The sequence below is a fragment of the Dendropsophus ebraccatus genome, chromosome 10, assembly GCF_027789765.1.
Source record: "Dendropsophus ebraccatus isolate aDenEbr1 chromosome 10, aDenEbr1.pat, whole genome shotgun sequence".
Classification (NCBI taxonomy): domain Eukaryota; kingdom Metazoa; phylum Chordata; class Amphibia; order Anura; family Hylidae; genus Dendropsophus; species Dendropsophus ebraccatus.
The window spans coordinates 68,183,758-68,207,934 of record NC_091463.1 but is presented as its reverse complement, the minus strand read 5'-3'; the positions used below and the strand labels follow the sequence as shown (position 1 = coordinate 68,207,934).

General features: G+C 43.8%; 1 protein-coding gene across 1 annotated transcript in view; it reads left to right on the top strand.

Moving 5' to 3' along the window:
- Positions 1-2,016: 2,016 nt before the first annotated feature.
- LOC138765929 (transmembrane 9 superfamily member 2-like) overlaps positions 2,017-24,177 on the top strand; it is a 38,609-nt gene continuing 16,448 nt past the window's right edge. Inside the window, exons 1-13 of the mRNA XM_069943103.1 lie at positions 2,017-2,242; positions 10,959-11,026; positions 12,105-12,198; positions 12,692-12,813; positions 13,653-13,782; positions 14,205-14,332; positions 15,758-15,869; positions 16,043-16,122; positions 17,823-17,931; positions 18,199-18,331; positions 18,797-18,916; positions 20,222-20,279; positions 22,288-22,447. Of these exons, the coding sequence (XP_069799204.1) occupies positions 2,105-2,242; positions 10,959-11,026; positions 12,105-12,198; positions 12,692-12,813; positions 13,653-13,782; positions 14,205-14,332; positions 15,758-15,869; positions 16,043-16,122; positions 17,823-17,931; positions 18,199-18,331; positions 18,797-18,916; positions 20,222-20,279; positions 22,288-22,447 (1,452 nt within the window). The 5' untranslated portion in view covers positions 2,017-2,104. The remainder of the gene's footprint in view (positions 2,243-10,958; positions 11,027-12,104; positions 12,199-12,691; positions 12,814-13,652; positions 13,783-14,204; positions 14,333-15,757; positions 15,870-16,042; positions 16,123-17,822; positions 17,932-18,198; positions 18,332-18,796; positions 18,917-20,221; positions 20,280-22,287; positions 22,448-24,177) is intronic.

Sequence of the window (24,177 nt, the reverse complement as noted above, 5' to 3'; positions counted from 1 at the left end):
TTGTATAACTTTTGGGGGGCAATACAAAACTTTAACCCCTAGATGACCCAGGGCGTATAGTTACGCCATGGAAGTCTGTCCCCAGACGACCTAGGGCGTAACTGTACGCCCTGGGTGTTTCTCCCGCTATGAAGCGCGCTCCGGAGCGGAGCGCGCTTCATAGCAGGTGGGGGCCGGCTGCAATCAGCAGCCGGGACCTCACCGGCAATGACACGCTGCAGCGATCGCGCTGCCGCGTGTCATTAACTCCTTAAACGCCGCGATCGCGGCGCGACCGCGGCGTTTAAGTGTAAGTGACGGGGGAGTCCCCTGTCACTTACCGATCGGGACCCCCGCAGTGTGACTGCGGGGGTCCCGATTGGTAAAACGGGCCGCCGGAGGTCTCTCACCTGCCTTCGTGCGGTCCGATCGGCGATCTGCTACTCTAAGCCTGCACAGGCAGGCTCAATGAGCAGAGCGCCGATAACACTGATCAATGCTATGCCTATGGCATAGCATTCATCAGTGTACAAATCAAAGTAATGTATGTACAAGTCCCCCAAAGGGACTTCAAATGTGTAAAAAAAAAAAAGTTATAAACACTAACACACTACCCCAAAACCCCTCCCCCAATAAAAGTTGAAATCACCCCCCTTTCCCATTATATAAATAAAACATATAAAAATAAATAAACAAATAAACATATAATATACCGTAGCGTGCGTAATTGTCCGATCTATGAAAATATAACAAGCGTCATTGCGAACGGTAAACGGCGTACACGAAAAGAGGGAAAAAAGTGCGCGGATTACCGATTTTATGTTACATTATATATTAAAAAAAATTAATAAAAAGTGATCAAAACGTCCGATCTTCACACATATGGTATTAATAAAAACTAGAGATCATGGCGGAAAAAATGACACCCCATACAGCCCCGTAGGTGAAAAAATAAAACCGTTATAAGCGTCACAATAGGCCCATTTTATTTATAATTAATTGCCAAAAAAAAGGATTTCATTTAAAAAATATATATAACATTAGAGAATCTGTGTAACCTGCATATGGTTGTGTTCGGACTGACCTATAGAATAATAGTGTCATGTCGCTGTTACCATATAGTGCATTACCTAGACACAGGAACCCCCCAAATGTTACCATATTGCATTCTTTTTTACGATTTCACCTATTTATATCTTCATAAATAATATATTTGGAATTCCATCATACATGTTATGGTAAAATGAATGACGCCATTACACAGTACAACTATTCCTGTAACAAATAAGCCATAACATGGCCTTGTAGATAAAAAACTGAAAGTGCTAGAGCTCTTAGAAGGGGAGGAGGGAAAAACGGAAACACTAAGATCAAAATTTGCGCGGTCCACTGGGTCATTTTGGGCCTGGTCCTCAAAGGGTTAATAAACATTTTCGCCGGACTTCTCCTTTAACTATAAAACTATGTTGATAATCCTGCAGGTCCCACTACCAGTCAGTATACTATGTGATAGGTTGCCCCCATATAACTGACCATTAACATCAAATGAGCTTCGGGTTCACCTGACTGGCCGCACACAGACAAGCCTTTCGCTGTGTGAACACATCCTTACAGTTTCTTCCAGAAAGTACATCTCTCTCCTCAGGTATTGAAGCTCACTTCCATTGAAGTTAATGGAGCTGCATTGTAATACCTCACACAACCTGAGAACAGGGCTGGCGCTGTTCTTTTGCAAGAAACTAGCCACACTTTTTCTAATCCTGGATGTTCCCTTTAATAATCTTTCCTCCATGTGTAGCTGTAATTTTACTTAATTACTTTGCGCCATTTTTGTACAGAAATTCTGATTTACTCGATTGGCTGCGGAATACTGTGACAGTGTGACCTCCGGTGCGGACGGTCGTGCTCCCCCGGGGGCGAAGGCACGGACACAGCCGGGAAAACTCCACTGTGCAGGCGACGCTTCCCGCCACAAGTCTAAAGTTCAGTTACAACGTGGACGCGCACGCTGCGTCATGACGTCACGCAGTGCGTAGCGCTGAACACCTCGTAGCGGCGCAGCGTCACGAGCTAACTTCCGTCATCATCTGATCCGTCCTGTGTACGCTCGGGCCGCTGGAGCAGGATGGAGCAGTCGGTAGGACACCGGTTACCGGCAGCACTGACGCTTCTTCTGTGTACAGGCTGGTGCTCGGCGTTTTATCTTCCGGGTCTGGCTCCTGTAAGTTTCTGCGAAGAAGGAAAAGAGAAGGATAACTGCAAGGTGAGTGCGGGGGCGGGGCTCAGGTGCGGTGATGTGTCATGTGACCTCTGCTCTCTGGGGGGCACAGCAGACAGGTTGGTCTGCTGTGTCCTCCCTGTAGTCACACACAAGTCAGGAGTTGTAGTGACCACACTGGGCTCATCCTCTGGCTCCAGCATATACCGTGGCGTCCCTGTGGCAGGCTCAGTCACTGTAACCTGTGGTGACATGGCTCCCTCTGTATTCTGAGTGTATACTGCTATGGGGGTTTGAAAATTGTGCACAGGTGTACACTGCCCACAGCAGCCAATCACAGCGTGGCTTTCAGCTCTGGTAAAAAGAAAGCTGAGCTGTGATTGGTTGCTATAGGGAGTGTACACCAGTATATATGATAAATGTGTGTGTACCCAGCCTAAGTGACTCTGTGACCATCATAGACGTAGGAGCTTTTTCTTGATGTTAAAATTCATTAGAAGTCAAAATTAATCTAATTTATTCCATACGGTCACACAATATTTCTATTTATCTCGAATAGGAAATTTTAGTCATGTGACAGCTTTTACACCATGTGATCTGTAGATTTTTTTTTTTTTTCAGAAATCAATAGAGGCGATTTTAAGTAACTTTGTAACTGGGTTTATTAGTTGAAAAATGCATTTTTATCATGAAAAAGCAGTTTAACCCCTTAACGACATCGGGCGTAAACTTACGCCCTCGCGCCCTGGTACTTGGCGCATCAGGGCGTAAATTTACGCCCGATGTTTCCCCGATCGCTGCGTGTTCACACACAGCGGTCGGGGAAGATGGCCTGCTATAAATCATAGCAGGCCATCTTAGCTTCACGGCACGGGGGGTGGTTAACACCCCCCGTGCTTACGATCGCCGCTATAGGCTGATCAATTCAGATCAGCCAATAGCGGCGATCGGAACCTTTCCGGGTCATCGGCGACCCGATGACCCGGAAAAAAATGGCGGTCGGTGCTGTCCGAGGACGGCACCGACCGCCATTACTGTAAAAAGTAATGGTGATCGCCGTGCCACCGGCCCGATCGCCGTGAACGGCCGGCCGGCCGTTCACGGCGATCGGGCCGGTGGCACGGCGATCAGAGTCCCACAAAATAGTAAATACCTGCCCTGGACCCCTCAGCTAGGTAGCCGAGGGGTCCAGAGCAGGTATTTGTACATTACTCACCTGTCCCGGGCTCCTGATCGGCGTCTTCCGGGTTCGCGGCGTTCTCGTCTTCGTTCGGGTCTTCGGCTTCTTCCGTGACGTCACGTTCGGCTTCTCTCGGCTATTTTCGGCTCCAGCGTCGGCTCTTTCCGTATTTTGCGCTCTGCTGCCCCCTAGCGGCTGATATGTGTAATACACTTATCAGCAGCTACAGGGATATTCAGAATGTAGAATTTTTTTTTTTTTTTTTTTCAAATTTTTTTTTTTCTATTTTCCGCACCCTATCGCCGCTGAGTGTTGATCAGCATCGCACGAAAGTGCGCTGCTAATCAGCAACTCCTCCTTTTTGGCGTAGGGTGTTTTTTTTCTATATCCTACTGCCACGGTCTGCTTATAAGTGCCGCACATAAGTGCGGCATTTAGCAGCAACTCCTTTGTTGGCGTAGGTTTTTTTTTTATACTTACTGTAAAAAAACACGTAAAAAACACTACATTACACCACACTACATTGAATAAAGTTTGACACTACACCACTATATACCCCATATACCAATCCCCGTATAAAGACGGCCCCCAGGGTGTTTTCGGCGTCAGAGGGATACGTTATTATTACCTCCGACACCGAAACAGCCAGTGAGGATGAATGGGGGGATCCTTCTTTCCTCCATTCATCCTCATCATCCAGTGACGTGTCTGGGGGTAGCGTAGCGTACGCTGCCCCCCAGACACGTCTTTTCTGCCAGTACCATCCCAATAAGAGATGACGGTATGGTGTGAAATTCTACACACTCTGTGAGCGTACCTCAGGGTACACTTACAGATCCAGGGTACGTGCACACTGCGGAATGGCGAAGGATAACCCTTTGTGCATTCCGCAGCTGGCACCCGCCAGCGGACTGATGCAGGTGAGTGTCTCCACCCGTGTCATAGACTCCATTCTATGCACGGGCGGAATCCGTCGTCCATCCAAAGAATGAACACATTGGACGGAGAGCGGAATCCGCCCGTGCATAGAATGGAGTCTATGACACGTGTGGAGACGTGCGCCTGCATCAGTCCGCCGGTGGGTGCCAGCTGCGGAATGCACGAAGGGTTATCTGTTGCGATTCCGCAGTGTGCACGTACCCTTAGAGTGTATGAAGGAAGGGACACTCGAATCCAGCCCCCAGATGCCCCCTCCCCCCCCATCCTCCGAGTTAGTGGGGAGATCGTCCGGGAACTGATCTTCCCACTGCTGGATAACGGTCACCACCTGTACGGGGATAACTTTTATACCAGCACCCCCTCTTCCGGTCCCTCGCTGCCCGAGCTACTGTAGCTTGCGGCACGATCCGAACATATCAGAAGTAGTAATAGAGCCCTAATATTTAGCAGCCATGGAGCGGACCCAGCGCTTCTGGATATGAAGGACCCCGGATCGCACCAGGACAACATTTTCCAGGTGACGTCCCCCACACTGGAGAAAGGGAGACCCCAGAAGAAGTGGAGAGTGTGGCGTAACAGGGGGATCAGGAAGGACACCATTTCCAGTGTGACGCCTGTCCTGATCCCCCCGGCTCTGCATACTGGATCGCTTCAAGGCGCACCACACGTCATTGGGGTTCTACATTATCTAAATTCTGTCCCTTATTCCTATTTCAGGGGTCACGTTGGTCCAGGGATTATTCTGATCGCCATTATGGAGTCAGGAAGGAATTTTTCCCCTGTGATGAGGCTACTGTCGTCTGCCTTACGAGGGTTTTTTTTTGCCTTCCTCTGGATCAACACAGGTTGAATTTGATGGACACCTGTCATTTCCAACCTTATAAACTAATAATTGCCCTAATACCCCCAAATAAATTAGAATTGTCCCTTTTCCCCAACTAAATAGGTATGGCCGCCATTCCCATTAGAGGATGCCATGATGCAATTACAAAGCCCCTGTGCGGCCAGGACAGTAGAAACCCCCCACAAGTGACCCCATTCTGGAAACTACACCCCATAAGGAATCTAACAAGTGGGGCAGCGGGGATATGGCCCCCTGGTGACGGCCACATTTGGGACGTGAAAATGAAAAAAATTGTATTTTTTATTTTCTCGGCACATGTTCTACGTAAGTGCCCGTCACCAGTGGGGTCCATATGCTCACTGCACCCCTTGTTAGATTCCTTATGGGGTGTAGTTTCCAGAATGGGGTCACTTGTCGGGGGTTTCTACTGTCCTGGCAGCACAGGAGCTTTGTAATTGCGACATGGCCTCCATCCTCCATTCCAGCCTCTAAATGGCGCTCTGTCCCTTTGGTGACTTGCCCTGTGCCCATATGGCACATTATGCCCCCATGTGGGGTATTTTCGTACTCAGGGGACACTACCCTACACGTTTTGTGTTCATTTTCTTTTTTAACCCCTTGTGGAAATGGAAAAAAATCAAGGCTAGACCAACATTTAGTGTAATTTTTGTAAAATTTTTACTCTAAATCATTAATCTTGTCATGTTTTTTCATTTTCACAAGGGGTTAAAAGATAAAAAAAAACATTTAATGTGTAGAGCAATTTCCCCTGAGTACGGAAATACCCCACATGTGGACATAAAGCGCCATGCGGGTGCAGGGTAAGCCTCCGAAGGGAAGAAGCGCCATTTGGTTTTTGAAGGCTGGATTTGGATGGAATGGATTTCGAGGGGCCATGTTGCATTCAAAAGGCCCCTGTGTTGCCAAGACAGTTGAAACCCCCCACAAGTTACCCCATTATGGAAACTACACCCCTCAAGGAATGTAACAAGGGGTGTAGTGAGCATATGGACCCCACTGGTGACGGGCACAAATGTGGAACAATGTGGCGTGAAAATGAAATATTACATTTTTTACACTATAATGTTGGTTTAGCCTTGAATTTATCATTTTCACAAGGGGTTAAAAGAGAAAAAAACACACAATATGTGTAGAGCAATTTCCCCCGAGTCCGTAAATACCCCACATGTGGACATAAAGCGCCATGTGGGCGCAGGGCAAGCCTCCGAAGGGAAGGAGCGCCATTTGGATTTTGGAGGTTGGATTTGGCTAGAATGGATGATGAACGCCATGTCTCATTTACAGAGCCGTTGTGCTGCCAAAACACTGGAAACCCCCCACAAGTGACCCCATTCTGGAAACTACACCCCTCAAGGAATCTAACAAGGGGTGCAGTGAGGATATGGACCCCTTGATGACGGGCACATTTGTGCCATGAAAGTGAAAAAATGAAATTTTTCCCTTTCACGTCACATTGTTCCACATTTGTGCCCGTCACCAGTGGGGTCCATATGCTCACTGCACCCCTTGTTAGATTCCTTGAGGGGTGTAGTTTCCAGAATGGAATCACTTGTGGGGGGTTTCCAGTGTCTTGGCAGCACGAGGGCTCTGTAAATGCGACATGGCCCTTGAAATCCTTTTCAGTGAAATTCAGCTTCCAAAAGCCAATTGGCGCTCCTTCCCTTTGGAGGCTCGTCCTGCGCCCCCCTGGCACTCTATCGCCACATGTGGGGTATTTCTGTACTCGGGAGAAACTGCGCTACACATTTTTTGTCTTTTTGTGCCTCTTATCCCTTTAAGAAAATGAAAAATTGAAGGCTAGAACAACGTTTTAGTGTAAAAAATAAATTTTTCTTTTTTCACGCCATATTGTTCGGAAAATCTGTGAAGCACCTGTGGGGTCCAGATGCTCACCGCACCCCTTGTTACATTCCTTGAGGGGTGTAGTTTTCTAAATGGTGTCCCTTTAGGGGTGTTTTTTAGGTTTTGGCACCCCAGAGCCTCTGCCAACCTGAAGTGGTACAGTCAAAAATGACCAAATATAACGGAGGCGTTGAAATTCACTAGGCGCTCCCTTATATCTGAGGCTTGTGGTTGCGTCAAATAGCGCAATAGGGCCACATATGGGGTATTTCTATAAACTGCAGAAACGGGGCAATAATTATTTGGGTGCATTTCTCTGGTAATAGGTTTATAATTATGAAAAATATTGGATTACAATAAAATCTCTGCACAGAAAATTAAAATTTTCAAATTCCTTACACACTTAGCTTTTATTTCTGTGACTCCCCTAAAGGGTTAAAACACTTTCTGGATGTGCTTTTGCAGAGTTTGGGGGGTGCAGTTTCTGAAATGGGGTGCTTTGTGGGGCTTTCTAACATACAGGCCCCTCAAATACACTTTAAACCTGAACAGGTCCCTAAAAATATCTGATTTTGAAATTTTACTGAAAATTTGGAAATTTGCTGCTAATGTTTTAAGCTTCCTATCGTCTAAAAAAAATGAAAGATAGTTTAATAAATGCCGCCAACATAAAGTAGACATGTTGCTAATGCTATTTAATATATAATTTATGTGGTATAACCACTTTCTGTATACGCAAAAAAGTTTCAAAGTTGGAAAAATGCATTTTTTCACATTTTTTCACATTATTTGGGTTTTTTTCATAAAGATTTGTTATGAGTATCGACTCCAATTTACCAGAAATGTAAAGTACAATATGTCACGAGAAAACAATCTCAGAATCAGCCGGATAGGTAAAAGCATCCCGAAGTTATTAATGACTAAAGTGACACTGGTCATATTCATAAAATTTGTCTCTGTCATTAAGGCCATTTCAGGCTCTGTCCTTAAGGGGTTAAAGCTCTCCCTGCTGTCTTCATGGTTCTCTTATGGAGAGGGGAGGGGTGGAGGGAGATAAGGCACCAAAACTGGACAACAAAGAGTTAATTTACAGCTACATCACCAGGCTATCTCCTCCTCATACCTGTGTGCCGCATTGGCGTTACAGCAGTATACCATCTGGCTGAACTATAGCTTGACCAACCATCACAGTAGTGGCGTCACACAGTACCATCTGGCAAGTGACCGGTTGAGCCTTGCAGGAGTGCACCACACGATCACTAAAAAATAACTTTTGACTAAAGTCAAAAGTTGTTGATCACAGCAGGTCTCACTGCTGACACCTGCTCTGATTAGAAGAAGCTGGTGAGAAATCGTGGCCATTCCCTGGCTGGCAGCTCAGAATGTCAAAATTTCCTATAGACTTCTATGGGGAATTTTGTCAGACTGCGCTGCTGGCCGTGGTTTGCATTGCACTGCCGTGATCTCTCCCGGGCTATATCTTCTGATCTGAGCAGGCATCAGCAGTGAGACCTGCTGCGATCAATAACTTGTCAAAGGTTATTATTAGTGACAAGGACGCTTTAAAGCTGATCAGCGTGAAATTAATTTTGCCACCGGAAGTTCGGGTATCCGTGGATACACAAGCCCATCTGTATTAGAATGGGGCTCATGCACACACTTCAAGCAGCGGAATAGATTTTACGCTGATCATGTCAGTGTATATCATGACAGGTGCGCTTTAAAGGGAACTGATAGGTCTCTGCCGTAACTAGTTCCCTGCTCTCTCCCTGCCTCGCGCGGCGACATAAAAGACTTTTTGCTTGGATGTCACCAACAGAGAAACCCCAGACAAGGTAGGGGGGCTCTTTACAATATATAGAATGCGCTGCTAGGAACTTAATCAGCAAAATTGTGCTGATTGGTTAACTTTAAGGTTTGGGACACTGATGAATCCACCTCTAAGTATAGGGTCAGGGAGGCTGAACTGTCAACAAATCCCTAGTAACTGTGACAGAAGCCATATAATCATTAGTGACTTTAGTGGAAGTTTCTGTTCCTCTGTGGGAAGCTCGTGCGGATCAGTCCATGGAAATTCCTAGAGGAGTCTACGCTGACTGAGAGAGCTCACCCCTCCCATTACAGAACACATGTTATTGCCAGGGGGTTACCATATGATCACATGACAGCTGAAGGAAACAATTACAGGAAGGAACAAGAAAATGGAGTAACTCTAACTAGCTACATGATACAGCAGAGTCCCACAACATATACTTCTGCTGGACCTTGCAGAAATGCAGCAAGAAATGAGTCTAAGGGGCTGTGGCGCGTGTCCCCCCGTAGCGAGGGGCTGTGGCGCGTGTCCCCCCGTAGCGAGGGGCTGTGGCGCATTCCCACCTCATTATATTGTTCCTTATTCTCTGCACACACTTAACACACGTAAGTGCATAATGTAACATTTTAAGGGGTTTTAAATATAGTGGCAAAGCATGAATTGCGCGCACAATGCTATTGTATGACCTGGTATCTGGCTGCTTATTTTGTCATTGAGGGAATTGAGGCTGATAAATGTAATGAATACCCATGGGTTCCTCTGTCTTCACATGTGATGGCATCAGGGTCTGCTGGGACCTGCACTCCTGGGCACTGAGCGCCTCTGTCCCTTTGTCTTCTGTTTTATGTCTATTACTGTTTTGTTGAATACAACAGGAGGATAATCAGTGTAAGCAGACACAAAGCAATCTCGAAGTAGAAGGAATAGGTCAGACTGATGCTATTATACAACGTGTCAAAGATTAGTCTGTCAAGGTACAAGGAAAGCCCCTTATACCAGTCGAACCAGTCTGACATAACCCCCTTATACCAGGATGGACCAGTCTGACATATAGCTATTACTGCAGGTGAGATGACAGGGCAGGTCTGTGCGCTCAGTAGATGAGCCAGTGTCCACCTCTATATAGGGCGAGGTTATATTACTTTATTACTGAATTAATGGTGGTTCATTAGCATGCTCATACATCTGCTGCTCTCACAGGCAGGTTAGCCCAGTTGTCATGTGTCATCTCTGTATAGACAGGTGGAATATCTTCATTTTTACCTTTTGGCGGTTACTAGTTTAGACTCGGTAAGTCCACCCACAGCTACAAGAGGCAAGTTAGGCTTCCTGCATACTGGAGAGATGTTCATCCTCAGCTGTGTTATTAGAACCCATGGCCTGTACACAGAGGGTATTTAGCTATCAGTCCTTGGCCCCAGTGCTCAATCACATGCAAGAAAGTAAAAATCCGTAATATAAAAATGTGAGTTTTCAAAGCGAATCTGTACCCCCCATACATACTTTAGGCCCTGACTATATAAATACAGGGCAGTTATAGATTTATTCGGCTCCTGATGAAGCTGGCAGAGTAACGCTTGGGGCATTTACTCCACAACAGTTTGGGTGGACATCCTTTATTGTAAGAATTTTTCAGGTTTTCTTGTATGCTTTTAAGTGTTGTTAATTGTTTAGCCTTTCCAATAAAGCTATTTTATTTTGATTCAAGTTTATATATGCTCCAGCTTTTTTCTTCTGTTTCTTATATACCTTTAATCTGCAGCAGTCCTAGCCCAACCTGAAACCTCTGATTACTATTGAAATTAGCTATGACAGAGGAAGCCACCTTCATCGATTACATATTCGGCCAATTAACCCAATGGCCAGTATGTAGTGTTATGTTATTGCTGCAAGAGACAAGTGTGACCCAATGCAGCTTCCCCCACCCTGACTGCTAAACCTTAGAGAACCCTGACTCGCAGTAAGCTTACTGCTAGGCATTATCATTGTTTATTTGTAACAGGCTTTTCTTCACCTTCTATGTATTTTAGAAGTAATAGGTATTAGTATATGTATTTTTACATTGACTTGTGTGTGTGTGTGTGTTTTTTTTTTTTTTTTTTTTTTTTTTTTTTTCTTTTAGTCTGACATTCAGCTGTTTGTAAACAGACTGGACTCTGTGGAATCTGTTCTACCGTACGAGTATGACACGTAAGTAAATCACTTTATTCCATGTCTCTTGTGCACTTAGTCCTTTTACAGTACCTGCAAAAATCTCATCATAAAATTATTAAATGAGTTGTATCATGCTATGCCCTTTGCTCAGGATAGGGCATAACTAAGGGTCCTTACATCAGAGCTTGTTTGCGCGGCCGGGCTACACGAGTAATCTCTGCATTGTTTGTGTGGCCATTAACATTCATTGTTGGTAGCTGCACATCTCCTGTTTACACAGAGAGATATGCTTCCTATAACAATAAATCTTACCACTGCACAGAAAAACAAAATCTACTTGGCCAATCAGCAGGCGTTTTCCAGCTTGTCGGCTGATTGCTGGCACGTTTACATGGGGCTGTTTATCAGCTAACTAGGAACAATTGTTACCAATAATCGGCCCGTAATTGATGGAGTAGGTTGTGTGGGGTATAACTAAGAGATTGTGGGAGGTATGTCCACTAGGACCCTGAATACAGGAACCCTGAAATCCCTGAAAAGGATCTTCCAGATGGGAATCCTCCTTTAAAACGAATGTACCACTAGGTGATTTTTTTTACATGAATAGACTGGCGCGGTCCTTATTCTGAACTGTGGCCCGATTCCCGCTCACAGTGCCTGTTTATTCCTTAGCACCAGCTCGGCGTTAAGCACTGGGGGCGGGCTCGTTGGCCCCCAGTGTAACGTTCTCCCCTCCCCCTGTGATGCCGCTTCATTGACACTAATGGAGCCGCGTCACATGAGGGAAGGGGTTTCGTCACACTGGGGGCCGGCAGGGCTGCCCCCAGTGCTTCATGCCGGGCTGATGCTTGGGAATAAACCAGCAATGGGCAGCGGTTCAAAAAAAACTGCAACTGCATCCCGGCGCCAGTCTATTCGTGTAAAAAAAAAAAAAAACATGAATCGTTGTACCTATTGGTACATTCACTTTAAATCTTAAGAACCATTTCTATGATAAAATGCTTCATTTAATGTAATAAGTGTTTTGTGTTTTTGGTGATGGGTTTGGAGGTTCAAAGCTTTGACTGTGTTGATGATATCCTATATAGAAACTCATTTATTCTTTTTATTACAGCTTTGACTTTTGTAAGGATAAAGATGAGAAGCGTCCTTCAGAGAATCTTGGCCAAGTGCTTTTTGGAGAAAGAATTGCTTCATCACCTTACAAGGTTTGTACTAAGCTGGGGGAAGTAATGATGCTTATACAGTAAAATACATAAACTCTGTGAAATCTAATGAAACTTACTTTATATGTGTGAATATAACAATGATGTATGTAAGTGATTACAATATTAGAGAGAAAGGAAAAGTTTACTGTACAACTAAAAGCAGTCTCTGGTACCCTGCTGGGCTCCTTCTAGCTTGTATACAAGAGTAGATATGTTTGGGCATGGAGGCATACAGGTATAGCATCCTGCTACACATTTACCCACAGCTGTATTTCAGTAGTGTAGTGCTTTAGCTATTTAATAAATTATGATGCAGAGAGGTAAAGTGTAGTCCATGATACACAAACAGCACATATGGACCGTAATTTTAGACATGCCAGTCCAGCCTAAGATTTTGCTTAAACATTTGAAGCTTTTTATTATGAAAGTTTCTTGATAAAATCGAAGTTTCTGCAGTTTTGTAACCATTCATTGGAAATTATTTTAATTTCAGTTTAAATTTAACAAGAACGAAACCTGCTCAGAAGTTTGCAGAAGAACATATGACCCCAAATCGAACATCAATTCTCTTGAATTCATTAAAAAAGCCATACAGCTCAATTATCTGCATCACTGGTAAGTTCACATATATTTTCACATATTCTGTACACCTTTTTATAAAAATACACAATCAAAGGCTCAATGGCTCAAACTTGGGTGCTCAGCCTCACGGTCCCAGACAAAGGTCCCGGCAGTACTAGAAAGATAGGAATAAGGCGGCACTCCAGATATAAGTGAATAAAAGTGGTTTAGTTTATGTTGGGTGAATAAACTAAACCACTTTTATTCACTTATATCTGGAGTGCCGCCTTGTTCCTATCTTTCTAGTATTTTATAAAAATAGTTAGTGTCTATAGCCCATATGCATCTCAGTGGTAAAGGGTAAACATTTACACATGCAGTTTTTTGTATGTTTTAACCAGCAAAGGAAAAACACAGCAAACTAGGTGGAAAAAACACCACGGTTACAGCATACTTCATTTTGAAAATAAATAAAGCAAAAGAAAAAAATATTTTAGGTATATCTTTTTACCTTACTGATGCCCAGCTAACATCTGGATGCAGCTGCCATGTGTCATCCATGGTTTTTTTTGCTTGCCATGTAAAATCACCCTTAAAGATCTAAATCTTTTTGAAAGAAGACTTGCTGTGGTGTGCTGCTTCAATTTATGTTTGTGCTCTACAATCTCTTCTGAACACCATGGTGAAGTCCGGGTGCTTTGTTGTCGGCTGTCTTCTCACATGACTGCTGGCCTTGTATGGAACTAGCCGTATTCTTTGGTCTTCCATATCAACTGCAGTCTCATTGGCAGTTTTTTTTTCCCAAAAAAACTAGAGTGTGGGACTCCTCAGCAGGTTTACTAACCAAAAAGCTAAGTGTAAAACTGAGCGATTTGTCATTTCTGCTTTAATAGGATCGTTGATAACATGCCAGTGACTTGGTGTTACGATGTGGGGGAAAGCCAGAAATTCTGCAGCCCAGGGTTTCCAATAGGATGTACAGTCACCTCAGATGGGAGAGTGAAAGATGCTTGTGTTATTAATGTAAGTTGTCTCCGTGACTTTTATGTATGTTTTAAAAAAACAAAAAAAAGTGTTGCATTTGTTTTTTCCCCCCTTTTCAAATGTATACAACATAAACAGAAACACAAAATAAGTTTGTGATCCTAACCTAACTGCAGTGCCTCCTCTCCCGGCTCTGTGTCACGTGATCAGTCTGACTTCTAATGGAGCTGTATGGAGCCCGACTGACCACGATGACACAAAGCCGGGACAGGACGTGTTGCAGCGCCTCTTCTCCCTGCTCTTTCATGAACACTCAGACCTGGACTGATCAAAACTTTTAACATGTCTCTATGACAGATGTCCCAGCATTATCCCTTACCCTGAGAATTGGGACAACCCCATGAACTAAGTCACTAATATAAAGCAGGAAAACATTTTCATTTCTCTTATGTTTGTTTCAGAATGAATTTAACAAGAAAGATATGTTTTACCTTTTCAACCATGTTGATATAATAATCACATATCACAGTGGGAAAGAAGAAAATTGGGATGGTGCTCGACTGGTTACAGCAAGACTTGAACCAAAAAGGTAACTTGCTTTTTGTGGCTGTTCGCTGACTCTTTCATTATCATCATTACTATGTCATCATTACTAGCCATTTCTTTTCATTATGTCATATATTTAGTTCCTTTAAGATGGGTAAGTGGTGGTCTGTGTACTTTGGGTCTTGTCTCCTAAATTACGTTAAAGGAGTTCTCTTCCTTTTGACTGTCCCATAGATCGTGTCAGTCCCATAGACAGAGAAAAGGGAGAGGGAGATCAGCTGCACACTTCTTTCTAAACTTGTTCTAGTGATCAGACAAGGTGTTAACGACTTTTGCCAGGTCTCTAGGAAATAAGTGACAGGTACACTTCAAGTTTTATTAAAGGAACACTCTCACTAAGTTTATGCTGCCTTAAATGAGGGAAGCATAAACTAGTAACAGAAATGCTGAACAGAGTGGTATATTACTTCCTCATATGCAGGAGAATGGACTTTTTGCTGCAGCACTTCCCCCCACCCTCCAGCTGCTGACTGCCTATACACAATTTAGATAGACATCTGCCAATCAGCAGCTAGTGGGCAGAGGGAGCTGCGACTGTGACTGTAAATGCTGCTGTGTTGTGTATTAATGACTGTTATAGTTGCAGTCCCCTCTCTGTCAGCCAGGAAGTTAGAGCGAGGGTTTCAGGTACCACAGCAATTACAGGAATAATGCAGTGTTTTAATGAAAAGTGAATTCATCAGGGCACTGTTACATGCTGTACTACCAGCCACAGCTAGCACTTGCCAACCTCAATTGTCAGCTGCACCTGGACTTGGAACTTTATATAGTGGAAAGTCTATGTGCTGCCTGCTGTTACCATTATAGCCAATCTATCATCAGACCTGAGAAATAAAAATATTCGCTGATCGGCACCACCGCATTGAATTTGGCGTTGCCCTTTTGCAGAGCGGTGGCATAGTTCCTGAGATCCTTTTTTCTAAATATGTCAATAAGTAAGTCTGGTGCATTAGAGGTGGGCCCAGCTCCCCCATACACAGGTTATCCTCCTAGTGATGATGCACCTGATAAATATTCACCTCCCTGAAGCTGATAGTTATCTGGCCCGGAAAAATCCTTCAGTGTCAGAGCGGGGTATGAGCATCTGCAGTTACATTTATAATTACATGAACAAAATTGGCACCAAAACTGCAAATGTGTGAGGACAGCCTTTGTTTAGTGAAAAGGGGGTGGGACCATGTACTACAAACACTGAGAAATCCTATCACTACATCTCACAATATATCTGTAACACTCGAAGTGCATTTTCCATACATGTGGTGTAATTTTAGTCTGTGTGGTGTTTAGAGATCTGAATTATGCAAAGAAATGATTAGGCAATATACATAACCTATATATCATTTATCTGAATTATACAAAGAAATAATGAAGAATACGGGAATATAAGTAACCTATTTATCATTTCTAGCTATAAACACTCTGGTGAAAAGGAGTTGAAATGTGAAGGCCATCCGATGGAGATCCCCAAAGAACTCACAAGCAAGCTGGAGGTCGTTTACTCATACTCTGTGTTATTTCAGGTAACTAAAGAGACTAAAGCTCACCTGTATTAGACCCCATCCTCTATTAATGAAGAATCCCCATTATTGACAAATTATTAAGTTGAGAATGGATTTTCTACACCATAAAGGCACTTAAAGGTCAAAGTTAGCTGCATCCTAAAGGGCTTTTTTTTTTTTTTGTATATATTTAGGAAAACAATACTATTAAATGGGCCTCGCGATGGGATTATATTCTGGAATCCATGCCGCACACAAATATTCAGTGGTTCAGGTAAGAGCATCACACTGGTGGGCTTGGCCAAGTTTAGGCTGGGTTCACACTATGTATATTTGAGGCTGTATTTGGTCCTCATGTCAGGTCCTCATAGCAACCAAAACCAGGAGTGGATTGAAAACACAGAAAGGATCTGTTCACACAATGTTGAAATTGAGTGGATGGCCGCCATATAACAGTAAATAACGGCCATTATTTCAATACCACAGCCGTTGTTTTAAAATAACAGCAAATATTTGCCATTAAATGGCGGCCATCCACTCAATTACAACATTATGTGAACAGAGCCTTTCTGTGTTTTCAATCCACTCCTGGTTTTGGTTGCTATACAGCCTCACAAATACAGCCTCAAATATACATAGTGTGAACCCAGCCTTAAAGTGTAAGGGGCCTTCCTGACTCTACCAGCAGATATTTATGTCTATGCAAAGAAGGATCAGGCATGATGGATTTTCTACATTCCACCATATTCTTCTGGGAGTGAGGAGCTGCCACCAGAGCTGTCTGGCAACAGCTTACCCTCTCCATAGGGAACACATGAACCTTCAGCAGTATTAAATTTTGGGAGAGATAACTGTCAGTGTTTGCACCTTTATCCTTTTTTTGTGTCTATTAAAGAGGACTTGTCACTATGTAATCACTAACAACTAGAAGGCAAACGTAACAGAGTCTGCATCCTGGTAACCAGCAATGCTTGTCCCACATACAAATCCTCCGCACCTGATTAATTGTAGGCTACCTATTTGGGACTCGCTGCAGGTGGGTAAACACGCAGGCTGTAATTTTGACCCAACAGAACAGCTCTTCACCAAAACTGCTACTGATGTTCGCCAACATATACATCAATGCTGTCTGTCTAGTGTGGGGGTCGGAGGAGTCTTGCAGAATCTCTGAAAAAGGTTGACTTCTGAATTCATCAAATCCAAAACTGGGCTTAATAAATCTATCGATCTACTTATAACACGTGTGTACCTGTCATGACTGCCAGCTGGATCCAATTGGGGGTGTAGGGGTGGGGTGGTGTCACACGCGTTATGGTCTCATGGCCTCCTTATAGCCATGGAGACCTGAACTTCCTAATAAACAGAGGAAATCTCCACTGATCCAGCAGCCGACCATTATGACAGGGACACTTTTTAAAGCGAATGTACCATAAGGTATATAGCTGTTTAAAAAAAAAAAAAAAAAAAGCCAGTGCCCTGGTCCTTCCCCCAGGGGGGGGGGGGGTCTCTTTCTTTTAATGCAGCCCATTTCCTGCGCTCGGCATCAGTCTTTTCCCAAGCACCGGCTCACCTTCGAGCACTGGCGGCAGGCCTGTGACGAAACCCCCTCCCCTCTGTGGCGCGGCTCCATTAGAGTTGGAGGTGCATCACAGAGGGTAGGTAATATTGCGACACTGAGGGGCGGTGGGCCCCAGTGCTAAGGGGCGAGATGGTGCTTGAGAAAAGACCACCGCCAAGCACGGGAACCGGGAGACGTTTCAAAAAAAGGACTGCACCGACAGCATCCCTGTAGATTAGGTTAAAATAAAATAAAGATACCTGATGGTACATTTTGCTTTGAATAGTGCAGTACCTAATGATAGATCTGCTTCTTTGTTTTATTTGGGGTTCATTGCTGTGAAATGAAAATACTCTTTAATTTGCAATTTATTTACCCTCTCCTTTTATTCCCCCCCCCCCCCCCCCCCTCATTAGTATCATGAATTCGCTGGTCATCGTGCTCTTCCTCTCTGGTATGGTGGCCATGATTATGCTACGAACCCTTCACAAGGATATTGCCCGATACAACCAGATAGATTCTTCTGTGAGTATCTCATGTCCTAGATGTCCTGTCTTCTAAAAGGTCAGAAGTGTGTTGATATTCGATCACATCTAATTTTCATATGCATTAGAGGCGAATATCAGGAGAATGTTTAAGCCAGATGTACACGAGGAGATGCTCATCCTTTATTTGCACGGGATGCCACTAAACATGCCTAGGGATACACTAATATATTCCATTGTATCAAGATCAGGTTGGAATCCCACCTTGTGTACCTTTTTACTGATTCCAATCATGTTATTTGTACAGGAAGATGCCCAGGAAGAGTTTGGCTGGAAGTTGGTGCATGGTGATATATTTAGACCACCAAAGAAAGGAATGCTGCTGTCTGTCTTTTTGGGCCAAGGAACACAGATTTTCATTATGACATTCATTACATTATGTAAGTATAGTACCACTGGTGAAGATATATCTAATCATTGTGTGTCATGTAATTCTGGAGTTGTCTTTTTCTTGTCCTTTTACTAATAGATGCCTGCAAGTGTCTTATTTGCTGTGTGTTTTTTCCATAAGTGCCTTGCCAGTTACTAGACTCTAATTTGTTCTTATTTTTATAGAATACACGTTGAGTATTGTGTTTTTTTTAAATGTTATGGTCATTTAAAAAAAAAAGAAAAACTCAGGTCTATGAAGTGAGTACGTGAGCTGCTGGAAAGAGATGCTGACAAACATGGCGGCAGCATGTAGCAAGTCTTTATCATAGATGCAGCCATATTTAGGGGATGCAAGAGCAGTTGCAAATATATAACGCTTAATGACAGTATAAGTGTGTGTGCACTGACATTTCTTTTCCTGAGCATTTTAGTATTCTGAATTTGTAGTAACCATCTTTATTCATTTTCTCTAGTCCTAGCTTGTCTTGGATTTCTTTCACCTGCTAACAGAGGAGCCTTGATGACCTGTTCTGTTGTGTTGTGGGTCTTGTTGGGAACCCCTGCTGGTTATGTGTCTGCTCGGATGTATAAGAGTAAGTAACCTCTTGTATAACGGCACGTTTTAACAGTCCTTTGAAGTGAGTAGTGGAGATATGTGCTGAGTTCATAAATGACAAAATAACCTAGTCATCTGGGCTGTCACTAGTCACTGCTTTCTGTCCTGTCAGCGCACTCTGCAGGCTGATTGACAGACAAGGAGGCCCGTTCGGGGTGACTGACAGGCAAGGAGGCCCCTAAGAGCATGCTGACAGGACAGAGAGCAGTGACTAGTCACAGCCCAGATGACGTAGTTCACGGCTCTTCATCTGCCTCGTTGCGGGATTAAAAAGCATTTTACCTGTCGTCAAACACAGAACCCTCGACACCATAGAAGACCCAGCTGCAAGGTCTGTGTTGTCGTTCTGGGAGCACCAGTCAGCACAAATGTGCAGATTGGTTCTTTTTAATAGAGGGTAGTGAGTGAACGCCCTGTCTAGGATCCTCCTCCCTTGGCCAGGGTGGAAAGATATGGAGTGTCACTTACTATCCATCCTATCCTGCATTAAACAGAAAAGCCCTTGATATAAATGGGCAGTGTGTAATTTACAGTGTGTAGCAGCACTGTAATTTAAAAACTTCATAGCGCAGAGACACCTCCCCCCCCCCAGCCAAACTCCATTAACCCCCTAGCGACCCATGACGTATCTGCTGATATCTCGGCTGATATCTGCTCTCGGCTGATATCTGCAGCCAGGGAGCGCCTCTATTAATTAAGCTCTATTAATTAAGCCTCTAAACCTAACAGCTGCATTTAGAGGCTTTGCTCGCACGTCCCTGGTGTCTAGGGGGACGGATGTTTTAAGAAACATATACTTGTTAATGGTTTGAATTTTTTAAAAGCCTTCGGATACAATACAAGTTATACATGTTATATAACATCATTGTAATCGTAACGACTTGAGGAACATGCCTAACAAGTCAGTTTTACCCCAGGCCGAATGGCGTAAATGCAAAACTCCCCAAAATCAAAACAAATTCCTTCTTTTTTCAATTTGACAGCGCAAATTATTTTTTTCCGGTTTCGCAGCATATTTTATGGAAAAATAATGCCTGTCATTCTAAAGTACAACTGGTTTAGCAAAAAATAAGGGCTCATATACGTCTCTAGGTGAAAAAAATGCAACTGCTATGGCCTTTTTAACATAAAGTGGAAAAAGCAAAAGTGCAGTGGAGTGGGGACGCATGTCATGACTATATTCTATACCAGCTGGTTTACCTGAAATACAAATGTTAATTTTAGGCCATAACCTGTGATGAGTAACAGATATTTAGCTATTTAATTATTGTCATTTTTTCAGCATTTGGTGGAGAGAGATGGAAATCCAATGTGCTATTGACTGCACTACTGTGTCCTGGGTAAGTTGTTTCAAAGTTGTTGTTTTTTTTATGTATTATCTTAATTTCCCCTCCTGCTTTAATTTTTCCGTAAAGCTGTAGCTGAACATTGTGAAACCAACCTACCCTTTTTAAGGTGGGCATACACGTTCAATAAGGTCCCTATTATACAGCATGATGATCTGCCGATTCTGGCAGATTTTGCTCCGTGTAATAAAGACTATCATCAGCTGTCTTTTTAACATGTGGAAAAATCATCAGCCAGCGGAAGAGCATGACTACATGTAATAACAATGCATGGCCAACTGCTGCGGAATGTATAGAGTAATATAACAAACTTTATACTTCCCGATGTCGTCCTAGATATTCCCTGCTTACCGCAGCCGCTGCTGGCACGTCTGAAGCCATCTGCGCGACGGCAGGCCACTTAGCCGATCACTGGCCACGCACACTTTCTCGGCCGCTGATTGGTCTGTCACTTCAGAGACTGCTTCAGCAGTGCCAGCGGCGGCTGCAGGGAGAAGCTAGAAGGACACCAGGGAGCTTGGAAAGATCAGTATATACTTTATTATTCACTAGATACTGCTAGGGCTGCAGCCCTTGCTTCATCATCATCAAGCTGTCTAATAGGCTCAGTAAACGACCACCAATCTAGCAGATTTAATGTCGCTTACATTAAAGTGACACTGTCATCCCCTTTTTGCATTATGACTTCTTTACACAGGTGCAAAGGGTAAATTTTGCGGTTTTCATACCTTATTTTATATCATACGTCATGGTGCTTGTTCCAGTAAAAAGTGATCTTTTATCATCTGCGGATTGTGCTACCTGGGTGGGACTTCACGGCCCCAGCACCACTTAGCCCTGCCCACATAGCCACCGTAGGCCCCACCCCCTTGACGGCATCACCCACGACGGCCATTGGAACTGGCCGACCTAAAGGTCTATGCTCGGTGTCACGGAGGGGAGGTACCAACGGTGACAATGTGGGCAGGGCTAAGTGGTGCTGCAGCCATAAAGCCCCGCCCAGGTAGCACAATCCGCAGATGATAAAAGATGACTTTTTACTGAAACAAGCACCATGACAAATGATATAAAATAAGGTATGAAAACTGCTACATTTTACCCTTTACACCTGTGTAGAAAAGTCAGAATGCAAAAAGGGTGTGACAGTGTCACTTTAAAGGCGTTATCCAGGATTTCAATGTTGGTAAACATTAATAAACATGTTGGGGGAGATTTATCATACTGGTGTAAAGTGAAACTGGCTCAGTTGCCCCTAGCAACCAATCAGATTCCACCTTTCATTCCTCACAGACTCTTTGGAAAATAAAAGGTGGAATCTGATTGGTTGCTAGGGGTAACTGAGTCACTTCTAATTTACACCAGTTTGATAAATCACCCCTGTTATGCTTACCTCTCCATGCTTTACCCTGTGTCCCAGGTCGGTCTCTGGTGTCCGCAGACTGCAGCCCTGTTACTTTCAAGACAAATTTGTCTTGGGAGTGACAGCCCTTTCGGCCAATCACTGGCTGAGATGGGACAGCGCCGCAGTCTGTGATTGGCTGAGTGGACTGTCGCTCCCGATATATGAGCTCATTTTGGAAGTAGTGGAGCTGCAGTCCGCGGGGGACACTGGAGAGGCCACATGGGGACACCAGGAGAATGTGAAGAGGTAAGCATAATATGCTTTTTATGTTTACCCAACAGTACAGCAATGCAATATCCCCTTTTAAATGTCAGGCCGTGTAATATGGGGGAGAGGTAATGAGGTATATCCCTCCCAGAACAAATAGGTTGGGCAGTGGAATGTCATCATTCCTGACTCCTATGTCCACCAACATCATCTGTCGGTGGATTCTGGTGAGACCTCAATACTTTTATACCGATGGCGGGTTAGGCTAACATAAGTATTACTTTTATGGGGACCTTTTAATGTTGTATATCTACTGTAGTGATATCTTGTGAAAAGATAGCACTTGTTGAATGCTGTAAAGAGCTACATTGAAGTTTCTTTGTCTCGTTACAGGATTATATTTGCTGACTTCTTTATTATGAATGTCATTTTGTGGGCAAAAGGCTCTTCAGCTGCTATTCCATTCGGGACCCTGGTGGCTATCCTAGCCATGTGGTTTGGCATCTCTGTCCCACTAACCTTCCTTGGAGCATATTTTGGATTTAAAGAGAGAGTAAGTCTCACAGGTCACTACTTCTTTATGATAGCTACCTAAATAACAGTCTAACATGGTGAATCAGAAAAAACCACATGGTGTGCCTGAAGCTTGTATACGTGCTTTTAATCTTCCCAGTACTTACACTTCATTTTCTTGTACATTTTAAACTCCCGCCCCCCCCCCCCCATTTCACCTTTTGCAACAGACTTTACATTGTCTGCTTCTGAAGAATCTGAGAGGTGACTGTACCTTTATCAGGTATTAGGTGGGAGTGCACTAGTAGGCATATTACCTTTTCGTTATCTTGTTTGTTGAGGCAACTCTGCACAATATTAGTTCTTGTACTGTAATGAAGAGTCAAAGAGGAGTTGTGGTGTAGCACTCATGCTGCTCTATGGCATGCTTCGCTACTCCTATCTCCTCCCTCTTCTCTATGAATATTCTGTGTTTGGCTTCTTGCACCTCCCCTATCTGCACATGCGTCGCTGATGTCCGAGGCCAAGCGCCTTTCACATTTACAGTCATTGTTGACATCAGCAGCACTTGCGCAGACTGGGAAGATGTTGCGAGCATGCAGGAGACCAGGGAGTACAGAATATTTGCAGAGAAGAAGGAGGAAGGAGTGGTGAGGTGTACAAAAGCTTGGCACCAGTGCTACACCGCAGCTCTTCTTTGACTCTTCATTACAGTAGGAAAATTGGTATTGTGCAGCATTGCCTCCATGAACAAAATAGCCAAAGGTGACCTGCTCACTAGGGTACAAAGAAACACCTCCTCTCCTAATAGGGGAGTTGCGGGGCACAGGTCCAAAGAAGATGGTCTTCTTTGGACCTGCGCCCCGCAACTCCCCTATTAGGAGAGGAGGTGTTTCTTTGTATCATACATGATCCTGGTTGGATCTACTGCGGCAGAGGCTGCGGTTCTGATACACGCCATTTTCAGTGTTGTGCCTCCCTTTGCACAACCGACACAGGTGAGAGCTTCTAATATTGTGCTCGCACCTACTCTACCATCTGACCTGTGCTATGGAGCGCTGTTCCGTTTCTTTGTTCTGCTCACTAGGGGACTGCCACTTGGTGCACACTGTCAGCACTTCTGTTCAGGTGGTGACAGATCAGGTGGTGACAGATTCCCTTTAAAGTGTCGTTGTTATAACTTTCAAAATCTAAATTAACAGTAGATGTTATGTTAAGCGTGTTTGCAATTTACATGATATTTTTTTTTAGTTAGGCTGGGTTCACACTACCTTCTTTGAAATCCGTTTTTTGCAAAAAAAAAAAAAAAACTGATGAAAAATAACTGATGCAACTGTTTGCATCTGTTTAGATCCGTTTTTATCACTGACTTCCATTATAAAAAACAAAAATGGATCCCTTTTTTTTTTTTGACGGACACAAAAACTTGGTCAGCCTCATTTTTGTGTCCGTCAAAAACAAAAACGGATCCCTTTTTTTTTTTGTACTGAAAGTTAATGAAAAACGGATCAAAACGTATGCACACAGTTGCATCCATTTTTTTTTCATCATCATTCTTCATCAGTTTTTTATCCGTTTTTGCAAAAAACGTAGTGTGAACATAGCCTTATACTTTAAAACAAAGCTATTCCTGAAATCCAGGTCCAGTCTTCTGAAGGCAGCTTTTTAGTCTTGTGCTGGTTGAAAAAAAGAGACTTAACACCTGATGTTTCGACCAGTACAGAGCGTCACAGCTCAATGTGTCCGTCAGTCAAATGACTGCCTTCTATG